This window comes from Oncorhynchus gorbuscha, linkage group LG08 (assembly GCF_021184085.1).
Source record: "Oncorhynchus gorbuscha isolate QuinsamMale2020 ecotype Even-year linkage group LG08, OgorEven_v1.0, whole genome shotgun sequence".
Taxonomy (NCBI): Eukaryota; Metazoa; Chordata; class Actinopteri; order Salmoniformes; family Salmonidae; genus Oncorhynchus; species Oncorhynchus gorbuscha.
In genome coordinates this window covers 45,334,330-45,361,138 of record NC_060180.1, presented here as the reverse complement: position 1 = coordinate 45,361,138, position 26,809 = coordinate 45,334,330, and the positions used below count along the sequence as shown (strand labels likewise).

The following is a 26,809-nucleotide window of genomic DNA, read 5'->3' as shown; positions in this document are numbered from 1 at the left end:
CTTATAAGAAATCCCGCTATGTCCTCCAATGAACCATCAAACAGGCAAAGCATCAATAAAGGTATAAGATTGAATCCTACCACACCGGCTCTGACACTTGTCGGATGTGGCAGGGATTGCAAACTATTATGGATTACAAAGGGAAGCACAGCCGTGAGCTTCCCAGTGACACAAGCCTACCAGACGAGCTAAATTACTTCTATACTTGCTTCGTGGCAAGTAACACTGAAACATGCATGAGAGTATCAACTGTTCCAGACGACTGTGTGATCATGCTCTCCGTAGCCGATGTGAGTAAAACCTTTAAATAGGTCAACATTCACAAGGCCGCAGGACCAGACAGATTACCAGGACATGTACTCCGAGCATGCGCTGACCAACTGGCAAGTGTCTTCACTGACATCTTCAACCTCTCCCTGACTTGAGTCTGTAATACCAACACGTTTCAAGCAGACCACCATAGTCCCTGTGCCCAAGAACACCAAGGCAACCTGCCTAAATGACTACCGACCTGTAGCACTCACGTCTGTTGTCATGAAGTACTTTGAAATGCGGGTCACATCAACACCATTATCCCAGGAACCCTAGACCCACTCCAATTTGCATACAGCCCCAACAAATCCAGAGATGATACGATCTCGATAGCACTCCACACTGCCCTTTCCCACCTGGACAAAAGGAACACCTACATGAGAATGCTATTCATTGACTACAACTCAGTATTCAACACCATAGTTCCCTCAAAGCTCATCACTAAGCTAAGGACCCTGTGATTAAACACCTCTCTCTGCAAGTGGATCATAGACTTCCTAACGGGCCGCCCCCCAGGTGGCAAGGGTCGGTAACAACACATCTGCCATGCTGATCCTCAAAACAGGGGTCCCTCAGGGGTTCATGCTCAGTCCCCTCCTGTTCACCCATGACTGCATGGCCAAGCACGACACCAACACAATCATTAAACTTGCTGATGACACAACAGTGGCCTGCTCACTGACAATGATGAAACAATGAAACAGCCTATAGGGAAGAGGTCAGAGACCTGGCAGTGTGGTGCCAGGATAACAACCTCTACCACAATGTGATCAAGACAAAGGAGATGATCATGGACTACATGAAAAGGAGGGCCGAGCACATCACCATTCTCATTGAAGGGGCTGTGGTGGACCAGGTTGAGAGCTTCAAGTTCATTGGTGTCCACATCACCAACAAACTGTCATGGTCCAAACACACACAGTTGTGAAGAGGGCACGACAAAGCCTATTCCCCCTCAGGAGACAGGAGAAAGATTTGGCATGGGCCCTCAGATCCTCAAAAAGTTATACAACTGCTCCTCCGAGAACTGGTTGCATCACCGCCTGGTATGGCAAGTGCTCAGCCGCTGACCGCAATGCACTACAGAGGGCATCCAGTACCTCTATACCAGGCGATGTAAGATAAAAATTGCCAAAGACTACAGCCACCCAAGTCATAGACTGTTCTCTCTGCCACTGCATGGCAAGCGGTACCAGAGCATCAAGTCTAGGTCCAAAATGCTTCTATCCTCAGGCCATAAGATTCCTGAACATCTAACCAAATGGCTACACTGACTATTTGCATTGTCCCCCGCACCCGATTTTTACGCTGCTGCTACTCTGTTTATTATCTATGCATAGTCACTTTACCTACATGTACACATTACCTCAATGAACCGGTGCCCCTGCCCCTGTAGCCTCGTTATTGTTATTTTATTGTTGTTCTTTAATTATTTTTTATTTGTCTATTTTCTTATTTTTTCATTTATTTATTGTTTTCTTCTGTTTATTTAGTGAATACTTTAACACTTATTTTTTTCTTATAACTGCATCACTGGTTAAGGGCTTGTAAGTAAGCATTTTACTGTAAGGCCTACCTACACCTGTTGTATTTGACGCATGTGACAAATTCAATGTGATTTGATCAAAGTGGTTTAGTGTTTGGTACCCCGTTGTACAGTAGTTCTAACTTAGGTCTATTGGCATGGATTTCCCTAGTTTAATCTATCCCCTATCCAGTTATTTTAGAATATGGTTTCCAATAGCTTGTCCGACTCCATACTTAGGCAAGGGATACCTGCCCTGCTGTGTTTCTGGCTGACCCACTTCTGAGGCGATCTAGATTTGAATGGATGGATCAAATGTGTACATTTCTTTCATTTAGTAGTTTATTGTGTTGGTAAATCACATAGTACCATCTAATCCAGCTCCTACATTACACTCAGTGCCCACAAACATCAAACCCTCATAAAACCTCTATATACATCCATAACTGACATCAAGTCTATTTTCATACAGCAGGTGTCTATAAACAGATATGTGGGTCAGAATCCAACTGCTGAGGAGACTGGTAGACACATAAGATGAGGGACTGCCAAATCTGATGTACTGTGTGTGTGTGTGTGTGTGTGTGTGTGTGTGTGTGTGTGTGTGTGTGTGTGTGTGTGTGTGTGTGTGTGTGTGTGTGTGTGTGTGTGTGTGTGTGTGTGTGTGTGTGTGTGTGTGTGTGTGTGTGTGTGTGTGTGTGTGTCAGTACAATACCTTCCCTTCTGCTCAACATGTCAGGCATCAGCATGAAAGCGAGAATATATTCCAGTAAATAGATGGGTGTGTGAGAGTGTGTGTGTGTGAGTGAGAGATGCATACACCCAAGCATGACTGACAGTATTAAATATACAAGTTCTGACTTGGACCGGGGGGGGGGGGATTAGGGCATTGACGCACACAGAAGTGAAATACGTCCATCTCGTGTTTGTGGAGTACAATGGAGCTTTGTCTGTGAAAACTTGAGGAGGGATGCCTGCTTTGTGGAAGAGGTCCACATCTAAGCTTTGCAGAATTCCATACTCCTTGGACAGCCTCCAAGGTCTATTCCAAGTTCACGTCTACTGATCCTAACAGCATATTCATTAGCTAAGAGCTGACTCGTGAGGTTTTGGTCAATTTAATTTCAATCAATTCAAAAATAAAACAAATTGGAATTTGATATTTATTTCCAAAATTGAAATGGAACTGACCCCAACCCTGTGAGGCAGAGAACTTGACTGACATTATTAGCCTCTTCCCTATACCCTAGGGTTTAATGAGTTTACATAATATCAACTCACCGCCAGACAAATCCAGGCAGGATGATGACTCAAACCAACACTTAACAGTCCCATAATCATGACATAACCAAACGGTGGCCCAGTACACTGAGTATTCTGTACAACTAATCAATTGCAGTTTTTCTTCTCTTCATGGTCAAGGCAGTCAAAGCGTAAGCATTGACGTGTTTCCTATACCCACCACAAAACCTTCTCTTCTGTGAATGCTGTAAAAGAGAGGTTAGAAACCTCTAAATTACAGCCTCTCCAGTCTCTGGCTGTAATTTAGAAATCCTGGATCTGTGCCTTTAACGATGAATGGCAAAGACAAATAGAATGAAGTCATCATCACACTCTTTGGTCCAACTTATGACTTCCAGCTAATACACCCTAACAAAGAATGTATGGCTATCTAATAATCAGTGAAAGGCAACACTGGACAACAGTAATTAGTGATTAGGCCCAATGGGAATGACACTGTCCATCTCTGACTCTCACAAGGAGGAACAAATGTTCCTGGATGTCATCACACATGTCAAGTCAAGCTTATGTAACAAAGCAATGAGATGTGCCAAGGTTCCTGTTGGTAGGCCAGTCTAGTTGAGTGCAAGTTATTTAGACTGGAATCCTTTCAGTATACCCCAAAAACCTTTACAACTCAACACATCAAAAGTGAAACAGAAAGAGGCCAAGAGGGGAAGTAAAGAAGCATCCTGTGGTTCACGTTGCAGCTACTTTTTAAATGTATTTTTATTTATTGTCTTTTACATACAGTACCAGTCAAAAGTTTGGATACACCTACTTATTCAAGGGTTTTTCTTTATTTTCACTATTTCTACAATGTAAAATAATAGTGAAGACATCAAAACTATGAAATAACACATATGGAATCATGTAGTATCCAAAAAAGGTGTTCATATATTTAAGATTCTTCAAAGTAGCCACCCTTTGCCTCGATGACAGCTTTTCAAACTCTTGTCATTCTCTCAACCAGCTTCACCTGGAATGATTTTCCAACAGTCTTGAAGGAGTTCCCACATATGCTGAGCACTTGTCCAACTCATCCCAAACAATTTCAATTGGGTTGAGGTCGGGTGATTGTGGAGGCCAGGTCATCTGATGCAGCACTCGGACGCAATCATTCTCCTTCTTGGTCAAATAGCCCTTACACAGCCTGGGTGTGTGTTGGGTCATTTTTCTGTTGAAAAAAATGATAGTCCCACTAGCCGCAAACCAGATGGGATGGCGTATTGCTGCAGATTGCTGTGGTAGCCATGCTGGTTAAGTGTGCCTTGAATTCTAAATAAATCAGTGTCACCAGCAAATCACCCCAACACCATCACACCTCCTCCTCCATGCTTCACCATCGAAACCACACATGCGGAGATTATCCGTTCACCTACTCTGCGTCTCACAAAGACACAGAGTTTGGAACCAAAAATCTCAAATTTGGTCTGAGCCTAAATTTGGACTCAGACGAAAGGACAGATTTCCACTAGTGTAATGTCCATTGCTCGTGTTTCTTGACCCAAGCAAGTCACCTCTTATTGGTGTCCTTTAGTAGTAGTTTGCAGCAATTCGACTATGAAGGCCTGATACCTGCAGTCTCCTCCGAACAGTTGATGTTGCGATGTGTCTGTTACTTGAACTCTGAAGCATTTATTTGGGCTGCAATCTGAGGTGCAATTAACTCTAATGAACGTATCCTCTGTAGCAGAGGTAACTCTGGGTTTTCCTTCCCCGTGGCCGTTCCCATGAGAGCCAGTTTTGTCATAGCGCTTGGTTTTTGCGACTGTACTTTCAAAGTCTTGTCATTTTCCGTACTGACTGACCTTCATGTCTTAAAGTAATGATGGACAGTAGTTTCTCTTTGCTTATTTGAGTTGTTCTTGCCATAATATGGACTTGGCCTTTTACCAAATAAGGCTGTTCTGTATACCACCCCTACCTTGGCACACCACAACTGATTGGCTCAAACGCATTAAGAAAATAAATTCCACAAATTAAGTTAGGGCCCACCTGCTAATTGAAATACATTCCAGGTGACTACCTCGTGAGGCTGGTTGAGAGAGTGTGCAAAGCGGTCATTAAGGCAAAGGGTAGCTACTTTAAAGAATCTCAAATATAAAATATACACTGCTCAAAAAAATAAAGGGAACACTTAACAATGTAACTCCAAGTCAATCACAATTTTGTCCACTTAGGAAGCAACACTGATTGACAATAAATTTCACATGCTGTTGTGCAAATGGAATAGACAACAGGTGGAAATTATAGTCAATTAGCAAGACACCCCCAATTAAGTAGTGGTTCTGCAGGTGGTGACCACAGACCACTTCTCAGTTCCTATGCTTCCTGGCTGATGTTTTGGTCACTTTTGAATGCTGGCGGTGCTTTCACTCTAGTGGTAGCATGAGACGGAGTCTACAACCCACACAAGTGGCTCAGGTAGTGCAGCTCATCCAGGATGGCACATCAATGCGAGCTGTGGAAAGAAGGTTTGCTGTGTCTGTCAGCGTATTGTCCAGAGCATGGAGGCGCTACCAGGAGACAGGCCAGTACATCAGGAGATGTGGAGGAGGCCATAGGAGGGCAACAACCCAGCAGCAGGACCGTTAGCTCCGCATTTGTGCAAGGAGGAGCACTGCCAGAGCCCTGCAAAATTACCTCCAGCAGGCCACAAATGTGCATGTGTCTGCTCAAATGATCAGAAACAGACTCCATGAGGGTCGCCAGAGGTAGCCTGACTGCGATTAGGTACCGAGATGAGATCCTCAGACCCCTTGTGAGACCATATGCTGGTGCGGGTGGCCCTGGGTTCCTCCTCATGCAAGACAATGCTAGACCTCATGTGGCTGGAGTGTGTCAGCAGTTCCTGCAAGAGGAAGGCAGTGATGCTATAGACTGGCCCGCCCGTTCCCCAGACATGAATCCAATTGAGCACATCTGGGACATCATGTCTCGCTCCATCCACCAACGCCACATTGCACCAGACTGTCCAGGAGTTGGAGGATGCTTTAGTCCAGGTCTGGGAGGAGATCCCTCAGGAGACCATCCGCCACCACATCAGGAGTATGCCCAGGCGTTGTAGGGAGGTCATACAGGCACGTGGAGGCCACACACACTACTGATCCTCATTTGAACTTGTTTTAAGGACATTACATCAAAGTTGGATCAACCTGTAGTGTGGTTTTCCACTTTAATTTTGAGTGCGACTCCAAATCCAGACCTCCATGGGTTGATAAATTTGATTTCCATTGATAATTTGTGTCAGCACATTCAACTATGTAATGAAAAAAGTATTTCATAAGAATATTTAATTCATTCAGATCTAGGATGTGTTATTTTAGTGTTCCCTTTATTTTTTTGAGCAGTGTATTTTGATTTGTTTAACACTTTTTTGGTTACTACATGACTCCATATGTGATATTTCATAATTTTGATGTCTTCCCTATTATTCTACAATGTAGAAAACAGTAAAAGTAATGAAAAACCCTTGAATGAGTAGGTGTGTCCAAACTTTGACTGGTACTATAACCAAGACTGTTTGTTGGTTCTATATTGGATATCTGGAGATCCTGTGATCCTGACAACTGAAGCAACTGCACCTTGTTTTCAGATGTTGGCATTACATCAGATTGTTTCCTCTCCTCCTAATGTTATGCAAAGTGTTGACAGACAACTCCTGAGCAAAGCCCTGGATACAGTGAGATCCCAAACAGAACATGAAACTGGCTCTCAGAGGCTCCCACGTCCTGCACAGCACGAAGAGTGATATACAAACTTAAGACTAGAGAAAAACACATCGGCTGTGGCGGTTCTGTAATTGGATTCTGTGATGAAAATGGTCTGTACAATATGCCATTATAAACTTTATTGAAATTCTATTTATAAATGGACAAAAAAAAGTATTAGCTGATCTATATAAACATTTACATGGACTTTAGCGAACATAAAATGTATATGTGACGATTCATTGCTTCTCAAACACATTATTCCTAAATAATGCTCATATATTGTACATGATTGAACCTATAATACACATTACACACCACAAACACACATACCGGAGTAATCATCATTTTAAAAAGTAGGATGATCCAAAACTAGACGGTGCCTGTGGTAGTCCCTCGTCAAACATGGTGGCGTAAGAGTTTTTGAGGAAGTCTACGTAGTTCTGAATGCTCTGTTTGTGGCTTTTTGACTGGTCCAGGCTGAGCTGCAGGTCCTTTAGACGCACCTCAAATTGCTTCTCAGCCTGCAGAGCAACACAACCAATCAATCTCTTTATTGTCCAAATTTGCTCATACACATAGGACAATAAGGCTTTACACTCAAACTCAAAACAACAGTTAAACACTTAACATGATTTCATTCACCAAGGAATCAATCCATTGACCTGACAAATGTACAGTATGTACTACTATGCCTTAAAATAGAAAAATGGTCTGATTCATTGCGTATTGTATGGCATCAAAAAGTAATGTAATGTGTTCTCATTAGCTTTGAGGGATATGGGGGAAAATGTCACATGGTTTGCAGTAGGCTATAGTAGCAACAATATCCCCCATCTACACACAATACCCTATAAATGACAAAGTGAAAGCATGTTTTTCGAGATTTTAGCAATTGTATTCAAAATGAAAATCTCATTTACATAAGTATTCACACCCCTGAGTCAATACTTGTAATTCTTCAAGCTCTGTCAAATTGGTTGTTGATCATTGCTAGAGAACCTTTTTCAGGTCTTGCCATAGATTTTCAAGTAGATTTAAGTAAAAACTGTAACTCGGGCACTCAGGAACATTCACAGTCTTCTTGGTAAGTAACACCTTTGTAGATTTGGCCTTGGTATGCAACTCCAATGTAGATTTGGCCTTGTGTTTTAGGTTATTGTCCTGCTGAAATGTGAATTCACCTCCCAGTGTCTGGTGGAATGCAGACAAACAGGTTTTTGCCTGTGCTTAGCTCCATTCAGTTTCTTTTTATCCTGAGAAACTCCCCAGCCCTTAATGATAATTATTTTATTTATCCGTTATTTTACCAGGTAAGTTGACTGAGAACATGTTCTCATTTGCAGCAACGACCTGGGGAATAGTTACAGGGGAGAGGAGGGGGATTAATGAGCCAATTGTAAACTGGGGATTATTAGGTGACCATGATGGTTTTGAGGGCCAGATTGGGAATTTAGCCAGGACACCGGGGTTAACACCCCTACTCTTACGATAAGTGCCATGGGATCTTTAATGACCTCAGAGTGTCAGGACACCCGTTTAACGTCCCATCCGAAAGACTGCACCCTACACAGGGCAGTGTCCCCAATCACTGCCCTGGGGCATTGGGATATTATTTTTTTTAGACCAGAGGAAAGAGTGCCTCCTACTGGCCCTCCAATAACATGATGCAGCCACCACTATGCTTGAAAATATGGAGTGGTACTCAGTAATGTGTTGTGATGGATTTGCCCCAAACATAACACTTTGTGTTCAGGACAAAAAGTGAATTGCTTTGCCACAATTTTTTTGCAGTATTACTTTAATGCCTTGTTGCAAACAGGATGCATTTTTTAAAATATTTTATTCTGTACATGCTTCCTTCTTTTCACCCTGTCAATTAGCTTAGCATTGTGGAGTAACTGGAATGTTTGTTGATCCATCCTCACTTTTCCCCTATCACAGCCATTAAACTCAAAATGTTTTTAAAAATTGCATCATGGTGAAATCACTGAGCGGTTTCCTTCCTCTTTGGCAACTGAATTAGGAAGGAAGCCTGTATCTTTGTAGTGACTGGGTGTATTGATACACCATCCAAAGTGGAATTAATAACTTCACCATACTCAAAGGGATATTCAAGGTCTGCTTTTTTTTTTTTTTTTAAACCAATCTACCAATAGGTTCCCTTCTTTGCGAGGCATTGGAAAACCTCCCTGGTCTTTGGTTGAATCTGTGTTTGAGGGACCTTACAGATAATTGTATGTGTGCGGTCCAGAGATGATGTTGTCATTCAAAAATTACATTAAAAACTATTATTACACAGAGTCCATGCAACTTATTATGGGACTTGTCAAGCCCATTTCTACTCCTTCATTTATTTAGGCTTGCCATTTAAAAAAAGAAGTAAAATACTTAAGACATTTTAGCTTTTCATTTTTTATTACATTTGTCAAAATGTTGAAAAACATAATTCCACTGACAATATGGGGTATTATGTGTAGGCCAGTCACACAAAAAAAAAAAAAAAAACTTAGATTTTAAATTTGTCTGTAACGCAACACAATGTGGAAAAAGTCTAGGGATGTGAATTCTTTCTGAAGGCACTGTATGTGATTGTGTCTGGTACTTACTGACTGCTTGCTTTGTTTCATATGTTTCAGCTCATTCTCTCGTCTGCTCTTCTCAGCCTCCAGCTCCAGGATTCTGGTCTGAAGGGAACTTTCTCTGGAGACGGCTTTGTCTTTGACTTTGGAAACCTCGGCATGAGATAAATAAAGATTATGAGATGTGTCAAAAAGAAAACCACACATATCGACAGGAACTCATCCCCTAAAAACTCTTCAATTCGCTTCTGTGCCTTTCCATTCCCCTTCGGGGAACATTGGTTCCACTTAATATGAACCTTTATTCTGAGCATTTGAATTTGCTTCTATGTACACATACACTGGATTTGAATAAAACCATATGCTGAGTGTATGAGCATTACATACTGTCCACATCCACACATTAAAATATCCTATCCAGGTGCAATCATACAGTAACCTAGGGGTTAAAGTAAAAAATAATCCCACCACTGAAACTTAGGCCGATCTCAGATCCATTGTCTGGGGCCAGGTTAACCTGCATAATGAACATCATTCTTTTAAGGAAATAGGATCATTTTGTACATGTTTTAAAACTTCAAGTTTGACCAATTCCAGTCCTTTTCAATCTAAAACTTAAACAAACAAAAACAACGACAAAAATGACGAGGAAAATCCGTCGCAGTGACGGAGAAATTTAACCCCAGAGTACCTGTTGCCTGACATCGGCCACTGCTGCCTCCAGTTGTCTGTTGAGAGCCTGGCAGTCTGCTGAGCGCTGTTCTAGCTGCCTGCTGCTGTAGTGTAGCGACTCCTCCTGCCCTGCCAGCCTACGGACCAGCTCCTGGTTCTCCCCATGAAGCTCCTCCATCTGCCTGGAATACATCATCGGCAATGCATAAGGAACCCATTCATAACACATTCGTAACCCATACCCAAGTCACAAGCAGTACATTAACATTTCAGAACTCACTCAGGGCAGGCGTAAAAACGTATATAAAAAAACAATACATCTTCAATGTCGCTAATGTACTTTGACATGAGAAATACAGAGTTCTTTCAAAATAAAAATTCCAATTCTTTCAAAAGAAGAAATAATCTTACCTTTGAAGAGCCTCCCATTTTTGCCGTAGCTGTGAGTTGGCCTCGTGGATAGACTCCTTCATGTCCATCGACGACCTCGTCTTCTCCCCCTGTCTCTCCACCTGGACGCACAATAATCATACCTTGGAGGTTAGGCAAAAAAAAAACATGTAGTTGGACTATGACTCAATGATATGACAGATGCTGAATGTATGTTCATTTGAATAGTCTTGACTAACGGGGACTTGAATGGGGGTTCACACATATACAGCGCAACACTAAAGAGTTGCACCACGCAATTACTGAAATTACATTGGCTTATCAAGTCACCAACACAGCACACAACACTGTACAACGGTGATATGAGGAACATTCAAAAAAAGGCAAGCGTTGATTGGACAGCGCCGAAACATTCATAGAAACACATTTTAAAACAGTTGAAGGTGATCATCACAGCTTTACAAAACACACAAAACTACAAAAAGGGGCACATAGGGCTTTCGACCTAACTTTTTTTTTTACTGCAATCCAAGTACATCCAATCACAAACTTCAACACCAACTCAAAGCAGGAACCGAGGGATGCACTAGAATAACATGGAGATGTAATTCTAACAGTATAACGGGAAACCATACATGGGGTTTGACTGACATCTGGTGGTAGATACTGTACTCCACCACCTCAGTGCTTACTTGCCCATCGACAAATGACATTTCGTCATACGGCTATACGCACACCTTAACCTGCAGTTGTCTAATGGCCTCTGCCTTGTCTGCACATCTCTTCTCCGAGCGCCTCAGGTTGTCCTGGCACTCCGCCAGGCTCTGCTCCGCGGTGCCCAGTAACTCGGGGTACTCTTCCAGTTCCCTCACGCGCCCCTCCAGCTCCAACCTCACCTGGGGTCCCGGGGGAGGGGCGTGCAGGCCGGTAAGGCAGGGGAGCAGAGAAATGTTAGTGACTGATTGGCTGCACCTCTCCGAGTAGCTTTCACCGACTGGACCCTGACAGGGAACTGAAGCATAGGTAATGTATGCAGAAGCAGGGCATGGCCATTCACCACAGATGTGTTTTTTTTTTCCCCTCAGAGAGAATATTTTGAAGGCTTTCAGCAAAATGTGGTTTAATCAGAAGCAGCAGTTAAGTTCCAGTCCTGTTAAACTGACGTGTCGATAGTTGAACCATAGATTAGGATGCAGACTAGGGAACCCCAGTGATCACTGAATTCTAAAATGACAGCATACGTTGGTTTTTACGCCGAGGATAAATGTGAAGCTGTGCACTTTGAAATGGTTAACAGCACATGCGTGGGTACGGGAAAGACCAGAAACAACTACAAATGTTAGTAAACAAATATCAAAACATACAGGATATCACATTCATCTTAATTTTACTGAACCAAGTAGTGTTTGTGTCTCAAACTATTTCAAGCAATTTGATATTCTACTCTGTTGAGTGAGCCCTCTCTTGCTTTAATTATGAACGACACAAACCAATTTAAAGAGATACCTTGGGATTTTTGGCAACGAGACCCTTTATCTACTTCCCTAGAGTGAGATGAACTTGTAGATACCATTTTAATGTCTCGGTGTCCAGTATGAAGGAATTTAGAGCTAGTTTTGCGAGAAAATGCTAACTAGCTTTAGCGCAATAACTGAAAGTCTATGGTTATCTACTAGCATGCCAGCTCATTGCCAAAATCCAGAATGATCCCTTTAAGACAAAGCTGCTGCTACTCTCTGTTGACCATATATGCATAGTCACATTAACTATACATTCATGTACATAATACCTCAATCAGCCTGACTAACCGGTGCCTGTATGTAGCCTCGCTACTGTTATAGCCTCGATACTGTATAAAGCCTCACTACTGTTATAGCCTCGATACTGTATAAAGGCTCGCTACTGTTGTAGCCTCGCTACTGTTATAGCCTCGATACTGTATAAAGCCTCGATACTGTATAAAGCCTCGATACTGTATAAAGGCTCGCTACTGTTTATAGCCTCGATACGGTATGTAGGCTCGCTACGGTATGTAGCTCGCTACGGTATGTAGCCTCGATACGGTATGTAGCCTCGATACGGTATGTAGCCTCGATACGGTATGTAGCCTCGCTACGGTATGTAGCCTCGATACGGTATGTAGCCTCGATACGGTATGTAGCCTCGATACGGTATGTAGCCTCGATACGGTATGTAGCCTCGATACGGTATGTAGCCTCGATACGGTATGTAGCCTCGATACGGTATGTAGCCTCGATACGGTATGTAGCCTCGATACGGTATGTAGCCTCGATACGGTATGTAGCCTCGATACGGTATGTAGCCTCGATACGGTATGTAGCCTCGCTACTGTTATAGCCCCGATACTGTATAAAGCCTCGCTACTGTTATTTTTCACTGTCTTTTTACTGTCGTTTTTATTTTTCTACTTACCCATTGTTCACCTAATACCTTTTTTTGCACTGTTGGTTAGAGTCTGTAAGTAAGCATTTCACTGTAAGGTCTACACCGGTTGTATTCGGCATTTCACTGTAAGGTCTACACCGGTTGTATTCGGCATTTCACTGTAAGGTCTACACCGGTTGTATTCGGCATTTCACTGTAAGGTCTACACCGGTTGTATTCGGCATTTCACTGTAAGGTCTACACCGGTTGTATTCGGCATTTCACTGTAAGGTCTACACCGGTTGTATTCGGCATTTCACTGTAAGGTCTACACCGGTTGTATTCGGCATTTCACTGTAAGGTCTACACCGGTTGTATTTTCACTGGGTCATTTCACTGTAAGGTCTACACCGGTTGTATTCGGCATTTCACTGTAAGGTCTACACCGGTTGTATTCGGCATTTCACTGTAAGGTCTACACCGGTTGTATTCGGCATTTCACTGTAAGGTCTACACCGGTTGTATTCGGCATTTCACTGTAAGGTCTACACCGGTTGTATTCGGCATTTCACTGTAAGGTCTACACCGGTTGTATTCGGCATTTCACTGTAAGGTCTACACCGGTTGTATTCGGCGCACGTGACAAAGAAAACTTTGATTTGAATGTAGCCAACAGAAGACTTCACCTTTTTCACTTCCGCATCTCTTCCTTCGCTGGTGTTCTCTGCTTCCCTCAGAAAACCATCCAACTTCATCTTCAGATCCTCCACCTCCAGTTGAAGCTCTGCCACCTGAGAGATGTGAGGCAATAGGAGGCGAATAAAACAGACAGCTGCTGCCTTACCCTTTTAGTCTCTCAATAGATTCCTATAGGATTCAGTGGGTATGGGAACTTGGGAAGTGTGATGGGGTGCGGGATCCCTGCCTGACTCTGATGCTGTTCTGCTTGGTCTTTCCTCTCCTGTGAGACGGCGCTCTCCTCTTTCAGCGCCGCTTTAGAATGGACCAGCTGCAGCTCCAACTCAACGATGGACGCCTGGAACCGGAGATAAATACACAAATAGAATCCTAAACATGGTGGGAACAAACCACACACTAATAACCATAAATACACCCCCCCTCCATAGGTGTTCGGACAGTGACGCTAACATTTTAAAAATGTGGCTCTGGGCTCCAGCGTTTTAGATTCGAGATCAGGCGACGTTTTATTTTGAGGGTATATTCATACAAATCTGTTTGACTGTTTGGAAATGGAATCACTTTATGTATCTAGTCCCCCCAGTTGAAGAAGTCATAAGTATTTGGACAAATTCCCTCAAAGTGTATTAAAGTGATCAAAAGTGTAGTGTTTGGTCCGGCATTCCTGCCACACAATGACTACGTCAAGCTTGTGAGACTGTTGTAGTTGTGTTTTAGATCATGTTTTGCCTAATAGGAACTGCACGATAAGTAATTCTTTCTAAGTGAGTAGGTAAAATGTTTCTGAACACATGTAAATGAATCCTGATAATGCCGTGATTAGGAAAAATCATGAATGAATCATGAATAATGATGAGTGAGAAGATTACAGAGGATACAACAAAACATGCTAACCGCTCATCATTACCAATAACAGGGAAGGTTAGCATTTTCAGAGGGTATGCTATTTCTACCACTGTAAGCCTTACTACTCGTGATTATCCGCGATTCATTCATGATTATCCATGATCATAGTAGCATACACATTAATGTAGAAGTGTTCAGAAACTATTCTTACTTTCACCATTCAGTTCCTTTTGGGTAAAAATATAACCCGAAACACAACCAAAACAAACTGCAAATGCATGCAACAAGTTTGTAGTCACAAGCTTGAGGTAGTCATTGAGTGCAAGGAATATGGGACCAAATACCAAACTTTTAACCACTTTAATACACTATATGTGAATTTGGCCAAATGGGTGGACTAGACATATAAAGTGTTTTCATTTCTAAATGATAAAACATGCATGGAAAAACCCTCAAATAAAAAAAGGTGAGATTCTGTACTGTCGCCTCATATGAAACATTTGACCTCAAATCCAAAATGCTGGAGTATAGAGCCAAATGTAAAATGTTAGCGTGACTGTCCAAATACATATAGAGGGAAGTGTAGAAACAAATCATCCTGCTTTAAGGTGGGAAGACGTTTTACATGTTAGAATAAACAGAAAAGGTACACAAATTCAAAAGCAGTAGAGCTAGGTTTGTTATCTAAGCAATTAGATGTAAAGGTTTACAAAATGTGTATATAGATGTGGTAGTTGGGGCTAATCCATGGCTCAAGGTGAAGTAAATCAATCATTTTTGGTTGGTGCATACACAACTTAAAAGGTCTATATTGGTGTTTAATTGTCCTACCTTGAGGGTTGCGTTCTCAAGGCCAATGTCTCCGTTTTCAGCGTAGAGTTTTTCCACTTTTAGCAGTAAGACCTCGTTTGCAGCAGTGAATTCGTCACTCTCCTTCTGTAGCTTTGCAGTAATGTCGGCTATTTGGCTGTAATGAAACATCAATAAGCAATTGCCACTTGCCCACTTCTACTTTCTGTGAGGAGAAAATGTGAAAAGCTTTGCAAATGAAAAGAACAACATTGATTGCCTCAAAGACCTGGATTAACAATATGCCAGCCTTTTTTGTGTCCAGGTCAAAATGAGAAACGACATACCCTTTCAGTAGTCCTATCTGTGCATCAAGCAGAATTCTCGCGTTTGTCTTCTGCTCCTGTTGTCTCCTCCACGTGTCCCTCTCTGAACAAGCCTCCGCCAGCTGAACATCCTACATGTCATCATGCCACATAACATAAATCAGTTTACTGTCACTGGCAAGGAACAACGGAATACCTGGGTCGCGTTCAGTAGGGAACACCGTAACAAAAGTTATAAAAAGCCTTCCATCTTCATTTTAAGGATGGAACCGTTAGACGAAAATACAATGAGTGCACAAAACATTAGGAACTCACTCGGCTCTTTCTATGACAGACTGCCCAGGTGAATGCTATGATAACTTAATGTCACCTGTTAAATTCACTTCAAATCAGTGTAGATGAAGGACAGGTTAAAGAAGGAGTTTTAAGCCTTGAGACATGGATTGTGTATGTGTGCCAATCAGAGGGTGAATGGTCAAGACAAAATATTTCAGTGCCTTTGAATGGGGTATCGTAGCAGTTGCCAGACGCACCGGTTTGAGTGCGTCAAGAACTACAACACTGCTGGGTTTTTCATGCTCAACAGTTTCCCTTGTGTATCAAGAATGGTCCACCACCCAAAGGACATCCAGCCAACTTAACAACTGTGGGAAGCATTGGAGTCAACATGGGCCAGCATCCCTGTGGAACGCTTTTGATACCTTATAGAGTCCATGCCCTGACGAATTGAGGCCGTTCTGAGGGCAAAAGGGGGTGCAACTCAATATCAGGAAGGTGTTCCTAATGTTTTGTACACTCAGTGTATAACAAACAATCAGAAAATACAACGTCTACACATCGATCAGGAAGAACACAACTTAGCAATATATGCAGACGATGAGATTCTCTACTGAGCAAACCGACCAGTCAGTTCCCACCACTATGGATGAAGCACAACAAGTGTCGTAGCTCAGTACAGACTAAATACAGTGAAATCAGACAGAATGATGGTGGGTTAACCAATATCCCAAGACATCAAAACAAAGTTTAAACTTAAATGGGATCAAAACAAACTCAAATACTAAGATCTGATGAAACTGCATCAGTATAAGTTAGGAACACTGGAAATTCAGCATAAACAGGACCTACAAAAGATGGAAATTAGTACCTTTAACAAGAACAGGAAGAATGGAAAACGATTCAAATTAACATTCTCCCAAGAAGTGTATTCCTGTTCCAGAATCAACCAATAACTATTACTCCAAATACTTTTAAAAAGGTGGGACACATTCCTGAGGAAATTCATCTGGGGAGCAAGAAAAGCCCGTGTCAAGCTTAAAACAATTAAACATAAAACAAGCCCAGGCCGACCAACTAAAATCCATTATTGAATGGATGAATCCAGCATCAACCGCTACATGTAGACAGACGGATAAGCAAACTGTGCCAGTGGAGAAAAAGTTGTGAGTGGCAGTGAAGAGGAACGTCGGGGGGGATGAATTCAAATGGAGCCCTTAGAAAGTTTATACCCAAAATTATTATTTTCGGATATAAAGACGATGCTGTATCAACAAAAAAAAAAACCCGTAATTTCTCAGAACAAGAATAGACTGACACGTTTCAGAATAAAGTTCTAAAGAAGGCCAGTTGTATTTAAGCAGGACAACCGTTTTCAGCTGTGCTAACATAATTGCAAAAGGGTTTTCTAATGATCAATTAGCCTTTTAAAATGATCAACTTGGATTAGCTAACACAACTTGCCATTAGAACACAGGAGTGGTGGTTGCTGATAATGGGCCTCTGTATGCCTGTGTAGATATTCATATTTTTGTTAAATGAGCCGTTTCCAGCTACAATAGTCATTTACAACATTAACGATGTCTACACTGCATTTCTGATCAATTTGATGTTATTTTAATTCATGGACAAAAAAAAACGTGCCTTTCTTTCAAAAACAAGGACCTTTCCAAGTGACCCCAAACTTTTGAACGGTAGTGTACGCAAATGCCAACAAAATAACTTTTTGGTCAGTGTGTGTGTGTGTCTCAAAAATGTAACTGTACTATAATACTTTTCCCCCTTCTGATGACCAGGTGGCGAATCGCATCTCTGCATGTCTGGCAGACATATCAGTGTGGATGACGGATCACCACCTCAAGCTGAACTTCGGCAAGACGGAGCTGCTCTTCCTCCCGGGGAAGGACTGCCCGTTCCATGATCTCGCCATCACGGTTGACAACTCCATTGTGTCCTCCTCCCAGAGCGCTAAGAACCGTGGCGTGATCCTGGACAGCACCCTGTCGTTCTCAACTAACATCAAGGCGGTGGCCCATTCCTGTAGGTTCATGCTCTACAACATCCGCAGAGTACGACCCTGCCTCACACAGGAAGCGGCGCAGGTCCTAATCCAGGCACTTGTCATCTCCCGTCTGGATTACTGCAACTCGCTGTTGGCTGGGCTCCCTGCCTGTGCCATTAAACCCCTACAACTCATCCAGAACGCCGCAGCCCGTCTAGTGTTCAACCTTCCCAAGTTCTCTCACGTCACCCCGCTCCTCCGCTCTCTCCACTGGCTTCCAGTTGAAGCTCGCATCCGCTACAAGACCATGGTGCTTGCCTACGGAGCTGTGAGGGGAACGGCACCTCAGTACCTCCAGGCTCTGATCAGGCCCTACACCCAAATAAGGGCACTGCGTTCATCCATCTCTGGCCTGCTCGCCTCCCTACCACTGAGGAAGTACAGTTCCCGCTCAGCTCAGTCAAAACGGTTCGCTGCTCTGGCTCCCCAATGTTGGAACAAACTCCCTCATGACACCAGGACAGCGGAGTCAATCACCACCTTCCGGAGACACCTGAAACCCCACCTCTTTAAGGAATACTTAGGATAGGATAAAGTAATCCTTCTCACCCCCCCTTAAAATATTTAGATGCACTATTGTAAAGTGGCTGTTCCACTGGATGTCATAAGGTGAATGCACCAATTTGTAAGTCGCTCTGGATAAGAGCATCTGCTAAATGACTTAAATGTAATGTAATGTACTTAAAAGGCCTTTCTTTTATTATATTGGTATTGTTTTTTTTTTGGCTGTAATGTAACAAAATGTGGCAAACGTCAAGGGGTCTGAAAACATTCCAAAGCCACTGTACATCCTTTAATTAGATGGAAAAGACATCTGAGAAAGTAAATGCCAAGAATGTGCTGGGGCACAGAATTATCGGAGAAGAAACAAAAGATGAGAACATTATAGTGAAAACCAATTGGTTAGACGAGCTGCAAATAGTAACAACCGCAGAGGAATGGGAGGACATATCTAGAAGAACAAGTCCAAGACAACTAACTCTACTCTGTAGGGAATTCGCTTGGGAAATTCAGTCAAGATGTTTCATAACTCCTATAATACAACAACAATACAACTGTGACATCACACCAAATTGCTGGCGTAACTGTGGGGAGAGCAGGGCTAATCACATCCACATACTATTTTCCTGCCCAGTCCTCAATAATTTCTGGACCGAAGTATATAAAGTACTGGATGATACGCTTGAACACTCACGTTCTCTAAATCCAGAACACATGTTCCTTGGGAGAACCCTTCATACACTGGTCCTCCAAAATGATAAGTACCTTTTCAGAATTCTGAGAATAACAGCACTTAAACAGATGACTAGAAAATGGTTAAACCCCTGGCACCACAAATAAGCAATTGAAAAGAAACAATTAATGAAATCTACAGTATGGTAAATGATAACTCATAGAATAAGAAACCAAATAACTCTGAGATACGATGGGAAAAAAAGTATAGAAAACTGACATTATATTGTCAAACATTTATAGGCCCTAACAGGAGATAAGATGTACATGTTTGAAAGAGATGGGTGTTTGTGTGTCGGTGGATGTGTGTGAGAATGGGTGCATGTATGCGACTGTAGAAGTGCAGATGTGTGTAAGCATGTGTGGGTGTGTGTCCGCGTACCATTATATTGTTTTATGAAATGCTGACTGTCGGTGTGTTGAGATTAATTATTTCCTTTTCATGTTGGGAGGGGGGGGGTAAATGTGTATATCTCTTGTTGGGATTCTGTTGTGATCTAAAACCAATAAATAAAAAGTATTACAAAAATACAACTAAAAAAGCTGTGGTGTTATTGGACAAGTACATGTAGTATCTCCTGGTTTCAAAACATGTTCTCCAGCCTGAACTAAACCCTGGGGACGAGAAAATGATGACCACCAAACTGACTCCCAACATTACCCATACATACCTTCTCCCTCAGCTGAGTGTAACATTTATCCACAGCAGCTTCGAACCTCTCTGCCCTCTGTTTCTGGGCACGGGTCGCCTTCTTCAGGCCCTCTTTCTCCTGTTCTGCCTTCTCAGACACACTGGAGATCTCCCCCCTCAGACCATCTATCTCCAGCTTCTGCTCAGTTAGCTGCCTCTCCAAACCCTGGGAGAAAGAAAGACAGGGAACAAACACTGACTGTTTAACCTTTCAACATATCTAAATAATTATCTCTAGCCTGGTGAAAACAAGATAGGATTTCACTCATGGACGACGTCCGTCTTGAATGGGTTGTAGAAGACTATTCTTTGTGAAACAGAAATGTCTACTTTTTACTGTCTTTCTTCCCAACAGTCCCAGACATCACACACACAGGCTGGAAGCATAATACTGACTGCAAACTACCTCCTTTACTTTACCGGTGTCTTATTCTACAGACAGAATGGTTAAGGCTTAGAAATACCTTTCCCAACTCAGACAATATAGTGATTGATTGACTGACTAATAGACTGATGCCTGAACTTGTGTGTTACCCGGAGCTGCACGGTGAGACGGTTGTTGTCGGCCTCTTTGCTGTGTAGCTGGCCCTGCAGGTGAGCACGTGTGGTCTCCACAGACTTGGTGGCATGGACCGCATTCTCGGTGTTCTCCTGTGGAGCATCAAAGCAGAAAGAGCTGGTGTGAGGGCACTGCTTTCGAACAGTATGATTTATTCCTTTGTCAATGTGTTTTATCGTTGTACAAAATGTAGTTACATCCAAAATGATTGGCACGCTTGATGAAGATGAGCAAACAAACACTGTATAAAATAAATACAAATAATGAGATACTATATATTGTAGGCTCAAACAACATTTTTTATTAGATTATTTTACATTAATAGAATTGCTTGCAAGGATAAGGGTGGTTGGCCTTTTTCTATAATGTCTTATGATATTGAAGAACACATTGGGTAGGGATCTTAGACCAACCATTCCGTCATATAGAATCTTTCCAGTTCCTCGATATCCTTCATTCTGCGCTTATGCACAGCCTTCAATTCAAACCACAGGTTTCCAATGAAAATGACCACTGCAAAATGTTGATTTTCTGGTAAGAGAGGCAACCAGGTGTTCTTGTAAATGACCTACTACTTGGTAGAGTTCATGATGCCGTTGACAAGGGCCCCAGAACCATTGGAAGCAAAACAGCACCATAACATCAAAGATCCACCACCATATCCTGCAGAAGGAATGAGGTTATTTTCTGCATATGCATCCTTCTTTAGAGGCCAAACCCACCACCGGTGTGAAAGTCCAAAGAGCTTGATTTTCATCTGACCATAACACTGGTTCCAATCCAAGTGCCAATGACCTTTAGCAAACTCCAGGCATTGAAATTGGTTGGTTTCTCTCAATGAAGGCTCTTTTTATGGCAACCCTTCCAGACTATTGGCATGGAAGTGGTGTCTAATTGTAGATTTGGAGACTTTGTGACTCCACAATGCGTTCTGTAATTTTCCAATACTGGCCCTTGGACTTCTTTTGCCTCCCGAACCATCTTCCCTACTGTGCGTTGGGACAAGATGCACTTAGGTCCTCTAGAAGGCAAATTTACCACTGTTCCAGTGGTTTTGAACTTCTTAATTGTTGCCCTAATAGTGATATATTTGTTTTTTCAGTCATTGTTTTGTACCCATTGCCTGATTTAACAATAATTTTTCTCTTTTCATTCCTGAGTGCTTTGCCTTTCCCCTTGGTGATGGATGACAAATGGATTTCACATGCGTGTTACCTCATTTTTATACCCCAGTGAAACAGGAAGCCATGAAAGGCCACAATACAGTTCCTTAAGCTGAGATTGACTTAAAAAGTAGAATGTTAATAAATATGATAATAATTAATTTTTTTGTATTGTATTGCAATTGTATAAAATAATATAATTTCCCAATTTTTTGGAGCATAAAATATAACTTGGTATTATTTATTTTATACAGTAATTTTTTGCTAATCTTTATCAAGGGTGCCAATAATTTCAGATGTGACTGTATTTCATGTGAAATTAAAGGCCAAAGCTCACCATTTCTTTCTTCCGCATACCCATCAGTTCATCCACCATTTTGTCTTTATCGTTCAAATTTCTTTTCAAATGCTGGTGGAAACAAAAGAACAAGAACTTTTATCTTACTTACAGTACAACAGTAAGATGACATATGTGTATAGTGAACAGGAGCAGATGCTTTTCTATCCCAAGTGTCTTACAAAGGTAGCACACAAGTTCAGTACATGTGGCCCATGCAGGATTGAATCAAATCCCCAAGCTTAATCTTTCAAGCACCATGTTTCAACCCATTGAGCCATCTGAACTACTGCACTGAATTACCCTACCCTCTAGGCGGCAGGTAGCACAGCAGTCAAGAGAGTTGGGCCAGTAACCGAAAGGTTGCTGGATAGAATCCCAGAGTCGACTAGGTGAAAGATCTGTCCTTGAACAAGGCACTTAACCCTAATTGCTCCTGTAAATCACTCTGGATAAGAGTGTCTGCTAAATGACTAAAATGTAAAATGTATAACATGTTGGCAGACCATATAAAATCTTCAGCCTTGGCACCGCTATGTTAATTTTTCACTGTTTAAATACAGGTCTGGAGTGTCTGAAGTTCTCTTTTTTTTACCCAAATGAGGAGCAATTTACCAGATTATCACATTCAGCCTGCGTAAGCTTCTTTAGTAAGAGATCAATGTGTTTGTCTGTCTCTATTCGAGATGCCTAATAAAAAAGGAGACAAAAAGAGGTAGTCAAAACATGTTATTTCACACAACAGATAAAAAGACAAAGTTGCAGTTGACTTTAGTCCACAAGTACAGTTTAATGCATTATGTTGCAGTTATAATGCATTGTAAAAATTGTCATAAGCATGACCCCCTTGTAAATTGCAACCTGACAGGTCCCCAAAGTAGTAGTCATTAGCCATCAGATTATAACTGGTTGATAAGACCAACCTCTGCATCCTGCAGGTCTTGGAGTTGCTGTCGAACAGACTTGTTAATCCGTTTAAAGACCTCCAACTTCTCCAGCAGAAGGCCTCTCTGCCTTGACATCCGCCGGTTATCAGAGGCAGAGTGTCTTGAGTCCTTTAAAATAGAAGGATGAATTCAATTTGACTTTGGACACATTAACAAGTTGTTAATGAATTGAACATTTTGATATCGGGTTGTGCATCTCAAAATAAAGACAGGTACACTGTAAGCACATCAATTACAAAGGACTTCACATTACGGCAAAATCATCCTCCAGGATCTCCTTGAACGACATGAGCTGTACGGCTGCAGAGTTGGCCGCTGCTTCTGCATTCATCAATGTTTTCATCAGGGGACTTTTGCCGCCGGTGGCTCCATAGTCTCCATAACTAAGTATAACGACAAAAGAGAGCGGATTAGAAATCCGTTGGATCCACACTGAAAGCTGTTTGTGGGCTAGTGTGCGTATGTGTCTCATGGACCTCACCAGTTACTCTCCATCTCTGGGGTTTTGGTGTAGACACTGCTGCGTATCCTGCTCCCTCTCCCAGGCTCTGAGAAGCAGTCTAGATCGTCATCTAGAGAGTCCTGGAAGGGATCCTCAGAAGACATGGCTCTGGTGGATCAGAGGACTGGCTATATGGTTAGGGTTACATGACTGCTTGCCTATAATAATCCCATTCTCATTTTCTAGTAAAATACACTAGACAACTATAATGACAAGGAAATTATGAAAAATATTGGTGCATAGACAGCATACGATAAAATAGACAGTCAACAATATAATGCACGTATAGCTACAGTATAATTTTATTTAACTAACCGGTCCAAGACAACATTTAACTGTTCCATTTCATCTCAATCAATGACTAGCTATTTCCTTTAATATTATGTATTGTCAGGCTACAAACAGTGCGTGCTCTTTTTACCATTAGCTTCTAGCTGAGCTGATCCATTCTGACCTTGATTTCAGAGTTAAAGAACAGTAGCTAGCTAACATTAGCAACACAACCTTTGGTATCTACAGTATGCTAGCAAGCTGAATAGAACAAGTTCAAGTTAGCTACTGTACCTAGCTAATTTGGCCAGTTAGTTAGAATTGCGAAGATGGAAAGCAAATTCAAACCGAAGACACATATCCTACGATCAAGAAGTATCTAGCTAGATTGGTATGGTGAGATTTCGAATTAAATGTTGTTGTTTTTTTACCTTCATTCACTACCGTGCCTTTTGTTTTGTGCTACTGCTATTCAACAGTTGATGCTCTCTGTAGAAAACGGTTGTCACGAGTTACCACAGCCACAAAGTTGCTAAATCGTACAATTTTATGAAAATAAAAATGAGCTTTTTGGTCTTAATTAAAGTTAGGGTTAGGCATACAGTTAGCAGTGTGGTTAAGGTTAGGTTTAAAATCTGATTTTAATAAGATACATTGTAGAAATAGGCGGAGTTTATGACTTTCTGTTTGTGGTAATTAGTGACGACCGTAGGAAACGAATGTCGTTCGTTGCATCCATTGGTTGATTTGAGTCCCGCCTATTTGTTCTGCGATTTGTGATTGGCTAAGGCATTGGACGTATGGACCTAACGTAAACAAACACAACTAGACTAGAGCGTGATTGTTGTTAGCAAACCAAATGAACGTTGGAGGTTGATTTAATCCATCCATATGGATTTACTGTGTTAAAATATTTGGAGTCAAACCGAATGAATGCTGCACGGGATTCAAATGCTAGTACCAAAGACAGTTTGAGTACTCTGTGCTAGTACAGTGAAGTCAAGTGGCATCCAAGTTTGGAGGTGACCATAGAGGACTCATCTTTGTATAGGTGCCATTATAGGGTCCAAAACAGCATGGGCAGCGCCATTAAGGCTATCTCCTTTTTGAAGTTGTCCATTTTCTTCACGATTGGCTGAACCCTCCTGATGACCTGGTTGGACATGACTCCACTTAGTTCCACTCATTTGACTACATTAAAATTGTGTAAGCCGTCAATGGTAGTCTGGGTACCAGTCTTATTAGCTAACATCCCACTCCTGCCATTTGCCAAAGTAAATAGCCTTTATGCAATCACAACATTCGATATGCAGCTGGATTTATGGTGCAGTTTCTAATTAGTAGCTAGAAATAACATTAATATATTCCATTCCAACGTTATGGAACATAGGGTGTAAAGCAACCGTTAGGTTACCTGCTGCGGTCATTCTCCTGTGAGATGGTAGTGTCAATGCAATATCATGTTGTTCAAAGATGCTCGAGAGGAATCTGTAACGAGAGAGAAATAATGATATGGAAAATATTACCCTACAAGATTCAATCGAGCTAAGATTTCTTCAGTTGCATCCCATTAATGAGAGAAAAGAAATGCAAAACTGGCATTCCTTGCCAGTGGTGATTTTAGCATGTACATCTTGGTGGGGCATTTTTATTTATTTATTATATATAAAAAATTATGCATGCCAGCAAAGCCACTACACAACACTAAACAATACATTAATTGCACTTTAATGGTGGCAAACGGTGCCTACAAACTGTTAAGGCCTACACAAAGCTGTCTCAACAGCAGTCCCAACACCTTACCACTGCTAAGCCTTGTCTGACAGCAAAACGGTTCATTCAGCCTAATTTACTTCCTTTTTAAAAACATAGCTGACATGGCTGACTTGTTTAAACAAATGTGGTTTCTACTGACAATTGAGCAGTGGTGGAAAAAGTACCCAATTGTCATACTTGAGTAAAAGTAAAGATACATTAATAGAAAAGGACTGTCACCCATAAAAGTGAATGTCACCCATAAAATACTATTTGAGTAAAAGTCCAAAAGTATTTGGTTTTAAATATACTTAAGTGTTAAAAGTCCATTTAATTGTAAACATATACTTAAGTATCAAAAGTAAAAGTATAAATAATTTCAAGTTACTTCTATTAGGCAATCCAAACCGCACAATTTACAATTTAAAATGTACATATAGTTAAGGGCACACTCCGACATAATTTATAAATTAAGCATTTGTGCTTAGTGAGTCTGCCAGATAAGAGGCAGTAGGGTGACCAGGGATGTTCTCTTTTCCTGTCCTGTTAAGCATTCAAAATATAACGAGTACTTTTGGGTGTCAGGGGAAATGTATGGAGTAATAAGTACATTATTTTATTCAGGAATGTAGTGGAGTAAAAGTAGAAGTTGTCAAAAAAATATAAATAGTAAAGTACAGGTACCCAAAAAAACTACTTAAGTAGTACTTTAAAGTATTTTTACTTGAATACTTTACACAACTGCAATTGAGATGTACAAACTATGGCATAAGGGAACAACGAGTGGATAAGAGGCAATCCGTAATTCCGATTAAGACATTAATGAGCAAGCTAGGATGGACGTGTCAATATAACCATTTGTGCTTCACTTTTGAAATGTACAGTGACAGAAATCAGAACATGGGCCGTTCTTACAGTATTCTCCCTGTACACCAAGTCAGAACCATAGGATAAATAACGGGGGCATATAAGCAGACTATGAAAGCGCTTACATTATTCGTTGATTACATTTCTCTAAAGCAGGCTATAGGCTACACGTGCACATGCACCACCAAGTCAGAACAGTAGGCGAAATTAAGAGGGTAAAAGAGACCAAATTATTAACGTGAGGCTCATGGGCTACTAACAGCTTACTACACAACATACACTTAGTATTATTTTCTTAGCTACAGTATACATATCTCCCTGGTATATTACACAATTTATGCAGCAGCATACAAAACATTTTTGGACTCACCTTGTTGTGCTGTGCTCACTTCCTTCCAAACCACTCATTGTTGAATTTGCGATTTCCAAATTGTTGTGTAATGTTTATGTCCAATGGCTGATGAGCACTGATACGTTGTATCTATAATTTCTGTTAATTATTTATCTTCATATGACAAGGATTGAAAATAATTTGCCATTTTGACATCATTTTATCTATGGCCAATGACCTTGAGGCTTCATGGATGGGCACTTCAAATCAATTCATCATCACATTTTATTGGTCAC

The 26,809-nt window shown here is 41.4% G+C and overlaps 1 protein-coding gene and 1 long non-coding RNA gene across 4 annotated transcripts; one reads left to right on the top strand and one right to left on the bottom strand.

Annotated features, from left to right (window-relative positions):
- Positions 1-6,797: 6,797 nt before the first annotated feature.
- LOC124041714 lies at positions 6,798-9,784 on the top strand. The gene is made up of 2 exons (XR_006839980.1): positions 6,798-6,944; positions 9,471-9,784. It is a non-coding gene; the product is annotated as an uncharacterized LOC124041714 (long non-coding RNA).
- LOC124041712 (outer dense fiber protein 2-like) lies at positions 6,957-24,630 on the bottom strand. 3 transcript variants are annotated; one of them, XM_046359615.1, is made up of 17 exons: positions 23,992-24,630; positions 23,270-23,398; positions 23,042-23,171; positions 22,765-22,896; positions 22,457-22,531; positions 21,842-21,913; positions 20,317-20,433; positions 19,763-19,948; positions 15,542-15,651; positions 15,237-15,372; positions 13,786-13,896; positions 13,547-13,651; positions 11,213-11,371; positions 10,497-10,597; positions 10,105-10,267; positions 9,441-9,566; positions 6,957-7,355 (listed from the first exon to the last, which is right to left on the bottom strand). In XM_046359615.1, exons 2-17 carry the CDS (start codon positions 23,392-23,394, stop codon positions 7,176-7,178), a joined length of 2,028 nt encoding a protein of 675 aa, XP_046215571.1. In that variant the 5' UTR covers positions 23,395-23,398; positions 23,992-24,630; the 3' UTR covers positions 6,957-7,175. The 3 variants fall into 3 exon arrangements, with proteins under 3 accessions (XP_046215571.1, XP_046215572.1, XP_046215573.1); XM_046359616.1 differs by lacking the exon at positions 11,213-11,371 and having other exon boundaries at positions 23,992-24,585; XM_046359617.1 differs by lacking the exons at positions 23,270-23,398; positions 23,992-24,630 and having other exon boundaries at positions 23,037-23,172.
- Between the last annotated feature and the right edge of the window lie 2,179 nt (positions 24,631-26,809).

What these genes read in the sequence shown, in the direction of transcription:
- LOC124041712 (XM_046359615.1), bottom strand. Translation starts at nt 23,394, where the DNA reads ATGTCTTCTGAGGATCCCTTCCAGGACTCTCTAGATGACGATCTAGAC. An exon ending in CCAGAGATGGAGAGTAACTG is followed by an intron (nt 23,172 to 23,269) that starts GTGAGGTCCATG and finishes CGTTATACTTAG; the next exon opens with TTATGGAGACTATGGAGCCA. An exon ending in TGGCCGATGTCAGGCAACAG is followed by an intron (nt 9,567 to 10,104) that starts GTACTCTGGGGT and finishes TCTCATGCCGAG; the next exon opens with GTTTCCAAAGTCAAAGACAA.